We start from the raw sequence: 10,183 nt of genomic DNA, 5'->3' as shown, positions 1-10,183 counted from the left end.
CAACATCATACAGTCAGTCACTATGTGAACTCTGAGACCGGTATAGTTTTAAGTTTCTTGTGTTCCTTTTACTTAACGCATCATAATGATGCGGTCCATTTTGATCGTGGCGATTTTACTGTCAATTGCAGCTGCTTATTATATTTATCTGCCTTTGCCCAGCACTATATCAGAGCCATGGAAACTCATGTTTATGGATGCAATATTGCGTGGTGTAATGCATGTGGTAAGCTTTTGCGTTTGTTTACATTATATATAACATGCATTATATATTACAAATAGGCATAATTGCCCTTTCAATGTGGATGCATTATAACATAAATAAAAGAGGAATAGCTATGCACTCATTCAGAAATAGTTTAATATTACATTTGAAAAAAACATTGTGAAATGCCTGAATAAAGTTTAAACACTTAAGAAGGAAAACTATAACTATTTCTCACAACAATTTTGATAGCAAAAAAGGCACCATTTGTGTAAAAAAAAGAGAGAAAATAAAATTATTATTTTTCTATTCATCCTACTTTTACTTCAGTTAACTGAATTTCACTTCTAGTGTTTATTTTTATTTGATTATTTTTTAAATGTGGGAAAAGCCAAAATTTTGTTTTTAAATCTACCAACTTTTTGTGCTTTTGTGTTAATTTTAGTTGTAATACTATGTCTAATATCTCTCAATAATGCAAAAAGGTGGAATTTGAGCCTGTAATGCTTTTAAAAAAAAGAATAAAAACTATCATACTCTTTAGGAACTAATCCGTATGTTCCAAAAGGAATTTGCGTAAAGAGATTTTCTGTATAACAATCCTGCTCTCTGATCCTTCAAACATAGGATTCCCTTTTTTCACATAGAGCTTAACTTGTAAATCGACCTTTCGATGCTGCGTCATGGGATTGAATAAGATTATTTGTGGTTTCACTGTATTACTTCAATTAATTGAATATCACTTCAAAAGAGTTCATTAAAATTTTGGCTTTTGTATGATTGTTGCATTATTGTATTTGTTGACCTCTGTTAATGGAAATACCTACTTTTCACGCTTGGTTAATTTTAGTTATCTAAAATCTCTCAATAGTACAAATTAAAAATGTAGGATATGAGCCTATAATGCTTTTAGAAATGCAAACTACCACAGTCTTCATTAGAGACTTCCTTCTGAAGAAATGGAATTTTCTTAAAGCGATTTGCTGACCCTTATGGCACATTCAACAATCCTGCTCTCTGATCCTTGTAACTTTTAATCTTTTTTTGTAGAGCTTTTTAGCTCACGATCTTGGACTGAGTCAACCTTTCGATGTTGCTAAGTATGCTGCATCATGGGATGAAATAAAGGGTCCACAGTCCAGCCCAGCCATCCGGGTCACAGATACTTATTTCGGAGGAGTAGAAGCCCAAGTGTTTGAGGCCACTGCATCAAGCCAAGAGCTGTATTTGAAAAGCGGTGTGGTCTATTTCCATGGAGGTGGATGGACGCTTGGCAGTGGAAGTAGGTGAAATGCATGTGATTTCATATTAATAATGTTTTTAAAAATGTATGTAGTAGACAGAAGTGGTGAGTAAAAAATACATTGTTTATTTATTTATTTCTTTTTTTTTCTTTAAAAGAGATGCAAACTTATTTCCTTCAGTGCAGGAGTATGGCTGAAGAGTTGGATGCGGTGGTAATATCAATTGAGTAAGCAGTGCACGTTGTCTACTGTATCATTTAATTGCTACGTTCATGACAAACTCAATTATGTTCATTAACGGCTGTTATTTGTATAATTTGTATGTTCAGGTACAGCCTGGCTCCAGATGCACGTTTCCCAGATCAGTATAATGAAGCCATTCAGGCCTCAAAACACATCCTGACACCTGAGGTGTTAAACCGGTACCACATAGACCCAAAAAGAGTGGCTGTGTCAGGTGACAGCGCTGGGGCCAACCTAGCCACTGCTGTGGCGCAACAGGTATGAGAAATCCCTGCAGTTTCATTATTGAGGAAAAAGAATACACAACAGTTTTTTTATTTATTTAAAAAAAAAAATTGTATCATATTTTAATTTAGGTTTTATTTATTTATTTATTTATTTGTTTGTTTGTTTGTTTGTTTGTTTGTTTGTTTATTTATTTATTTATTTATTTATATTTTTCATTTCCATTTTGGTTTTATTTTTAATTTATTAATTCTTTTTTTATTTTAGATGCACCGATATGAACATTTTTGCCGATGATGTTAACCGATAATTCTTTATTTTTGAAACCAATAACCGATATATATATATATATATATATATATATATATATATATATATATATATATATATATATTGGCCAATAAATCTAAATCCATACTGGTATATATATTTTTTATTTTAAAAAAGTCACCATTAAAAGCCATGTCATAATCACGCAAATATATTTTTATGTAGTTTATATTACAGACCTGCGCTGCACATTTTGCACTTAACAGTATTTTCCTTTTTTTAAGTGATTCCAATCATATTTCAAGCAATTCAAAACCATCATGCTGACCAGTGCTGAAAAAACATGAACATTAACAATAACATTAAAACTGAACATACACTATATTGCCAAAAGTATTGGGACATCCCTCCAAATCATTGAATTGGCCACAGGTGTATACAATCAAGCACCTAGAGCATTCAATAAATCCAATAAATCCATTTGTGAAATTTCCTCACAATTAAATATTCAGTGTTCAACTCTTGGTGGTATTTTAACTAAATGGAAGCAATTAAGAAAAACAACAGCACAGCCACAAACTGGTAGGCCACGTAAAATCACAGATTAGCTCAAGAACAGTGCGTAGAGAGCTTCATGGAATGGGTTTCCATGGCTGAGCAGCTGCATCAAAGCCTTACATCACCAAGCCCAATGCAAAGCGTTGGATGCAGTAGAGTAAAACATACCACCACTGGACTCTAGAGCAGTGGAGACGTGTTCTCTGGAGTGACAAATCACACGTCGCTGTCGTGTTGCCAGGAGAACGGTACTTGTCTGACGGTATTGTGCCAAGTGTAAAGTTTGGTGAAGTGGGGGTTATGGTGTCAGGGTTTTTTCAGGGGTTGGGCTTGGCTCCTTAGTTCCAGTGAAAGGAACACTTAATGCTTTAGCATACCAAGACATATAGTACAATTTCATGCTCGCAACTTTGTGGGAACAGTTTGGAGATTGCCCCTTCCTGTTCCAATATGACTGTTCACTAGTGCACAAAGCAAGGTCCATAAAGACATGGATGAGCGTTAGTCTGGTGACATGAGTCTGGTGTGGAGGAAATTGACTAGCCTGCACAGAGTCCAGACCTCGACTCGACAGAACACCTTTGAGATGAATTTGAGCTGAGACTGTGAGCCTGGTCCAACAAGGTGCCTGACCTCACAAATGCTAGAAGAATGGTCAAAAATTCCCATAAACACACTCATAAACCCAGAGGAAAGCTTTCCCAGAAGAGTTGAAGCTGTTATAGCTCCAAAGGGTGGGCTAACTCCCTATTAAACCATACAGATTAACAATGGGATGTCATTAAAGTTCATGTGCATGTAAAGACAGATGCCCAAAACTTTTGGCAATATAGTGTGTATTGGCCAATACCAATATGATGGCTGCTATATCGTGCATTCCTAATTTTATTAGTGTTTAAAAATGCAAACATAATATTATTCAAGCCTGCAATAATTAAATGTTTAATTACACAAATATACTTTATGTATTTATTCTTACTTGATTAAGCAATGTCTTTGCTGCAATTACATTTCAATACCATTCAAACAATAAGCAAAAATAACTTTAGATCACTTTTTTTGTTGTTGTGATTTTATTGTTTTTATTGCTGAAGTAAGAGTGTTGAACTTGCTTCTCCTGTGTCCTATTCTTCTGCAATCCAGAATGGCAGCACAGCAGAAAGGTTTGTTTGAGCAGCTCCCTCTTCTGTACAGGCGTGAATTTACATTTCCTTCAGCCTGAAGCTTGTAGACCTTATTCAGAGCAGCTCCACAACGGGTATGAAAGCAAGGCTGTCAGACTTAGCTTAGGATAGGCTTATTTTCAATGGCATCCGCTGTGAAAAGCGTTTTTTCCACTACTGACATTTCTCAGAAAGATTTTTGCAATGTTTCATCAGCAGAAAAATCCAAAAACACATGAAATAACAGTACATCCCACTGAAAAGATGTATGCCTATCCCTCACGACATCGATTTCATTCTGGTTAAAAATGAAAGATGGCGCTGCTGTGAATAAGTTCTATTTATTTTAAAACAAACATACAAGACCAGCCCAGGTGAGAAAAAAGTATGCAAAAGTAACATAAAAAGTAACTAAGTAAAGTCATTAGTTACTTTTTAGGGCAATATTCAGTGTTGGGGAGTAACTAGTTACATGTAACTATATTATGTAATTGAATTACAGAAAGTAATTGTAATCAGTTACAGTTAGTGTGAAAAAAGGGTAATTCAATTACAGTTACTTATGAAAATGTTAATGATTACAATGGGGTTTACATCTTAATATTTTCTGTAAAAAGCTAGGATATGTTGAATAATATTAATTTGTTGCTTTGCCTGTTTTTGATATGTACACTCTAAAAAATGCTGGGTTAAAAACAACCCAAGTTGGGTTGAAAATGCACCGACCCAACAATTGAGTTGTTTTAACCCAATGGTTGAGTTGTTTTAACCCAGTGGTTGAGTTGTTTTAACCCAGTGGTTGGGTTAAATGTTGCTTAAGACAACCCAATTGCTGGGTAAGAACAACTCAACCATTGGGTTAAAACAACCCAATTGTTGGGTCGGTGCATTTTCAACCCAACTTGGGTTGTTTTTAACCCAGCATTTTTTAGAGTGTACAATATCTTATGCTATTTAGAAACGTGTTTAGGAAAGTGATGCTATGCTGGTGCTTTCGATTGGCTCTCTTGTTTGATTTGCAGTGCAACAGGTCTGCTCATTACAATAAATCCATATTGCTGCTGAAAGCTTTAGACGACAACCTGTATAGGGATGGCCCTATGGCTAGTGATAAAAATGTGTTCCAGTGCTGGAAAATAGAAAAATAAAGTTATCAAATGTAATCAGTTACATTACTTTAATAAAGTTACACTACTTATTACATTTTAACTAGGGTCACTTGTAATCTGTAACCTACAGTGCCTTGCGAAAGTATCCCCCCCCCCTTTTCAAACATAAGGCACATTTCAGGCTTCAAACATAAAGATATAAAACTGTAATTTTTTTGTGAAGAATCAACAACAAGTGGGACACAATCATGAAGTGGAATGACATTTATTGGATATTTTAAACTTTTTTTAACAAATCAAAAACTGAAAAATTGGGTGCTTTCAGTGCAGCAAACTCTCTCCAGAAGTTCAGTGAGGATCTCTGAATGATCCAATGTTGACCTAAATGACTAATGATGATAAATAGAATCCACCTGTGTGTAATCAAGTCTCCGTATAAATGCACCTGCACTGTGATAGTCTCAGAGGTCCGTTTAAAGCGCAGAGAGCATCATGAAGAACAATAAACACACCAAGCAGGTCCGAGATACTGTTGTGGAGAAGTTTAAAGCCGGATTTGGATACAAAAAGATTTCCCAAGCTTTAAACATCCCAAGGAGCCCTGTGCAAGCGATAATATTGAAATGGAAGGAGTATTAGACCACTGCAAATCTACCAAGACCTGGCCGTCCCTCTAAACTTTCAGCTCATACAAGGAGAAGACTGATCAGAGATGCAGCCAAGAGGCCCATGATCACTGGATGAACTGCAGAGATCTACAGCTGAGGTGGGAGACTCTGTCCATAGGACAACAATCAGTCGTATAATGAACAAATCTGGCCTTTCTGGAAGAGTGGCAAGAAGAAAGCCATTTCTTAAAGATATCCATAAAAAGTGTTGTTTAAAGTTTGCCAAAAGCCACCTGGGAGACACACCAAACATGTGGAAGAAGGTGCTCTGGTCAGATGAAACCAAAATTGAACATTTTGGCAACAATGCAAAACGTTATGTTTGGCGTAAAAGCAACACAGCTCATCACCCTGAACACACCATCTCCACTGTCAAACATGGTGGTGGCAGCATCATGGTTTGGGCCTGCTTTTCTTCAGCAGGGACAGGGAAGATGGTTAAAATTGATGGGAAGATGGATGGAGCCAAATACAGGACCATTCTGGAAGAAAACCTGATGGAGTCTGCAAAAGACCTGAGACTGGGATGGAGATTTGTCTTCCAACAAGACAATGATCCAAAACATAAAGCAAAATCTACAATGGAATGGTTCAAAAATAAACATATCCAGGTGTTAGAGTGGCCAAGTCAAAGTCCAGACCTGAATCCAATCGAGAATCTGTGGAAAGAACTGAAAACTGCTGTTCACAAACGCAAGGAGGAATGGGCAAAAATTTCAGTCTCTCGATGTGCAAAACGGATAGAGACCTACCCCAAGCGACTTACAGCTGTAATCGCAGCAAAAGGTGGTAGGTAGTATTAAAAAAAGTATTAACTTAAGGGGGCCGAATAATTTTGCATGCCCAATTTTTCAGTTTTTGATTTGTTAAAAAAGTTTGAAATATCCAATAAATTTCGTTCCACTTCATGATTGTGTCCCACTTGTTGTTGATTCTTCACTAAAAATTACAGTTTTATATCTTTATGTTTGAAGCCTGAAATGTGGCAAAAGGGGACGAATACTTTCGCAAGGCACTGTATTACATATCCAAAGTAACCTTCCCAACACTGGCAATATTGTAATGCATACATTTTAAAGGTAACTTTCCCCAGCACTGTATTTATTGTTATTAAAGCCTAGTTCAGACTACACAATTTTCAAACTCGTCGGGTCACTGCTCTTTTCACACTGCATGACTATCTGGGGTATCATTCAGTCACTGCTGTGTTCACACTGCACGATGGTTTGACGACAGAGGAGTTCACACTGCATGACTGAACAAGAGGAAGAATCGCCGACAACTCTCTCTCTTCGGTGCGCAAACTACGTTTCCCAACTACACGTGCGATGTGACAAGTAAATAATGCGAGATCACACGTGCGTCAGACCGGAGTTCTCGCGCGAGACTTCAAATTGTATGTGCGCTGATTTGTGGAGAAAAAGAAAAAAAGATTATTGTGAAAGAAATTGTTGGAGAGGCAGAGGGAGCCAGGATTGTGTTCTGCAAAGACAATAAATTTGTAGTGCTGCTGCTGGATGTGCAAATGTTTGGCCTTTGTTTCTGTTAGATAGAATTGTAAATATATCTATTAAAATACTGATATTCTGCTCTATAACTCCTCCCTGAACCTCCCGCTGCCCTGTATTTCACTCTTTCATTGGCTGTCGGTCATCGCCGATGTCATTTCCGCAAATCTTGTCGGCGAATCAAAATCGGGGCAAAAATCGGGCAGTGTGAACTAGGCTTTAGGTTTAATTTATTTTTATTTCAGTTTTAGTTTTTATTTCCAGTTAATAGTTTTAGTGCTTCAATTTGACTTTATTTCAGTTTAATGCCAAGGCAACAATCACGTTTATCTATTTGTTCACAGATGGCTTTGGACAGTAGCATCCCTATTAAATTTAAACTTCAGGCCCTTCTCTACCCCGTACTTCAAGCCCTGGACTTCAACACACCTTCGTATCAGCAGAATGGCCACATCCCCATCCTGCACCGTCCGCTCATGGCCCGCTTTTGGCTGGAGTACCTAAACGGGGATCCAAGACTCGTAACAACTTTACTGGCAAACAACCACACGGCTCAAGGCCAGGAGATAGCAGCAGCCAAAGCCAAGATCAACTGGACCAAGCTTCTTCCGGTGGCCTTTCAGAAGAACTATAAACCTGTGGTTCCGCTTCACGGCGACCCAAAGCTGGTGGAGAAGCTGCCTGGCCTGCTGGATGTGAGAGCGGCGCCTTTACTAGCTGAAACTGAAGTGCTGAAGGCCTTGCCGCCCGCCTACATCATGACCTGTGAGCATGACGTGCTGAGAGACGACGGACTCATGTACGCCACACGACTGAAAGAGGCCGGAGTCCACGTCACCGTTGATCACTATGAAGATGGTTTCCATGGATGCCTTAGTTTTGCTTTTGGGCCCTTTCGATTCTCTGTGGGATTTCGAAGTTTTAGGAACTACATCCGTTGGTTGAAGGAGAACCTCTAGCATAACAGAAGTTTTTTTGTGGTTATGTTAAATGTATTTTGATTTTTAAATATTTTCAAATGATTTCTAGATTTGAAATAGTATGCAACATGTCAATGCAACTGATTATTTGTGAAGAATCGAATGGGAATAAAAGTGCAGTGATTAGGCCCAAAGCTACTGATATAATGTTTCAGGATAACAATATTCTATTGTTTCAGTAGCAGTGGGCTTAAGCTACAGTACTTTGTATTATTTGTATAATGCCACATAATGCAAGATGATCCTGATTATACAAATATTATAAATAATTCTGCAGTGTTATCAAAAAAATAGGCATACAATATATATACATACTGTGTGTGTGTGTGTATATATATATATATATATATATATATATATATATATATATATATATATATATATATATATATATATATATATATATATATATATAAGACTTATTAGGAGCACCTGCTCAATTTCTCAGTAATCACATGGCAGTTGCTTCAGTGCATGTAGGGGTGTGATCCTGGTCAAGACAATATCCTGAACTGTGCCAGACGGGCCAGTCTGAGTATTTCACAATCTGCTCAATTACTGTGATTTTCACGCACAACCATTTCTAGGGTTTACAAATAATGGTGTGAAAAGGGAAAAACATCCAGTATGCAGCAGTCCTGTGGGCGAAAATGTCTTGTTGATGCTAGAGGTCAGAGGAGAATTAGCCGACTGATTCAAGCTGATAGAAGAGCAACTTTGACTGAAATAACCCATCGTTAAAACCGAGTTATGCAGGCAGCAAAGCATTTGTGAAGCTACAACACACACAACCTTGAGGCGGATGGGCTACAACAGCAGAAGACCCCACTGTGTACCACTCATCTCTGCTACAAATAGTTAAAAGAGGATCATTTGCACAAGCTCACCAAAATTGGACAGTTGAAGACCGTAAAAATGTTGCCTGGTCTGATGAGTCTCGATTTCTGTTGAGACATTCAGATGGTAGAGTCAGAATTTGGCGTAAACAGAATGAGAACATGGATCCATCATGCCTTGTTACCACTGTGCAGGCTGGTGGTGGTGGTGTAATGGTGTGGGGGATGTTTTGTTGACACACTTTAGGCCCCTTAGTGCCAGTAGTGCCAACTATCTGAGCATTGTTTCTGACCATGTCCATCCCTTTATAACCACCATGTGCCCGTCCTCTGATGGCTACTTCCAGCAGGATAATGCACCATGTCACAAAGCTTGAATTATTTCAAATTGTTTTCTTGAACATGATAAAGAGTTCACTGTTCTAAAATGGCCCCCACAGTCACTAGATCTCAACCCAATACAGAATCTTTAGGATGTGGTAGAACGGGAGCTTCGTGTCCTGGATGTGCATCACACAAATCTCCATCAACTGCAAGATGCTATCCTATCAATAAGGGCCAACATTTGTAAAGAATGCTTTCAGCACCTTGTTGAATCAATGCCATTTAGAATTAAGGCAGTTCTGAAGGCAAAAGGGGGTCAAACACAGTATACACACACACACACACACACACACACACACACACACACACACACACACACACACACACACACACACACACACACACACACACACACACACACACACACCAATCAGGCATACCATTATGACAGGGTAAGTGAATAACTCTTGATTATCTCTTCATCGTGGCAGCTGTTAGTGGATGGGATATATTAGGCAGCAAGTCAACATTTCGTCCTCAGTTGATGTGTGATTGATTCCCCCCCCCCCCACACACACACACATGTTCTATGAGCAGATGGGAAGACAAGATAGTTCATGTCTTTCACAGTCAGATTCGCACAAGATTTGCAGTGGTGTGCATTTTATGTACGTGCACATACAAGCATGCAATTGTGCTCTCTGCCCTAGTTTTGTGCAGCTGCATCTGGGTGTGACGTCTGCACAGATGCACATCAACATGCCTCAAGGAGTGTATCACATATCTCAGTGAATAATACATTATGAATGCATGCATTTATTTCCATGGGAAATAAACCATTGGTATCACT

General features: G+C 38.1%; 1 protein-coding gene across 2 annotated transcripts; it reads left to right on the top strand.

Annotated features, from left to right (window-relative positions):
- LOC137063544 (neutral cholesterol ester hydrolase 1-like) lies at window positions 1-8,512 on the top strand. Of its 2 annotated transcripts, XM_067434774.1 has the most exons (6): window positions 1-40; window positions 163-226; window positions 1,256-1,487; window positions 1,607-1,676; window positions 1,779-1,950; window positions 7,538-8,512. In XM_067434774.1, exons 2-6 carry the CDS (start codon window positions 188-190, stop codon window positions 8,150-8,152), a joined length of 1,128 nt encoding a protein of 375 aa, XP_067290875.1. In that variant the 5' UTR covers window positions 1-40; window positions 163-187; the 3' UTR covers window positions 8,153-8,512. The 2 variants fall into 2 exon arrangements, with proteins under 2 accessions (XP_067290875.1, XP_067290874.1); XM_067434773.1 differs by having other exon boundaries at window positions 7-226.
- The last annotated feature ends 1,671 nt before the right edge of the window (window positions 8,513-10,183 follow it).

The sequence above is a fragment of the Pseudorasbora parva genome, chromosome 24 (assembly GCF_024679245.1).
Source record: "Pseudorasbora parva isolate DD20220531a chromosome 24, ASM2467924v1, whole genome shotgun sequence".
Classification (NCBI taxonomy): domain Eukaryota; kingdom Metazoa; phylum Chordata; class Actinopteri; order Cypriniformes; family Gobionidae; genus Pseudorasbora; species Pseudorasbora parva.
Note: the sequence above shows the minus strand (reverse complement) of the source record. Positions and strands in the feature narration are given on the sequence as shown.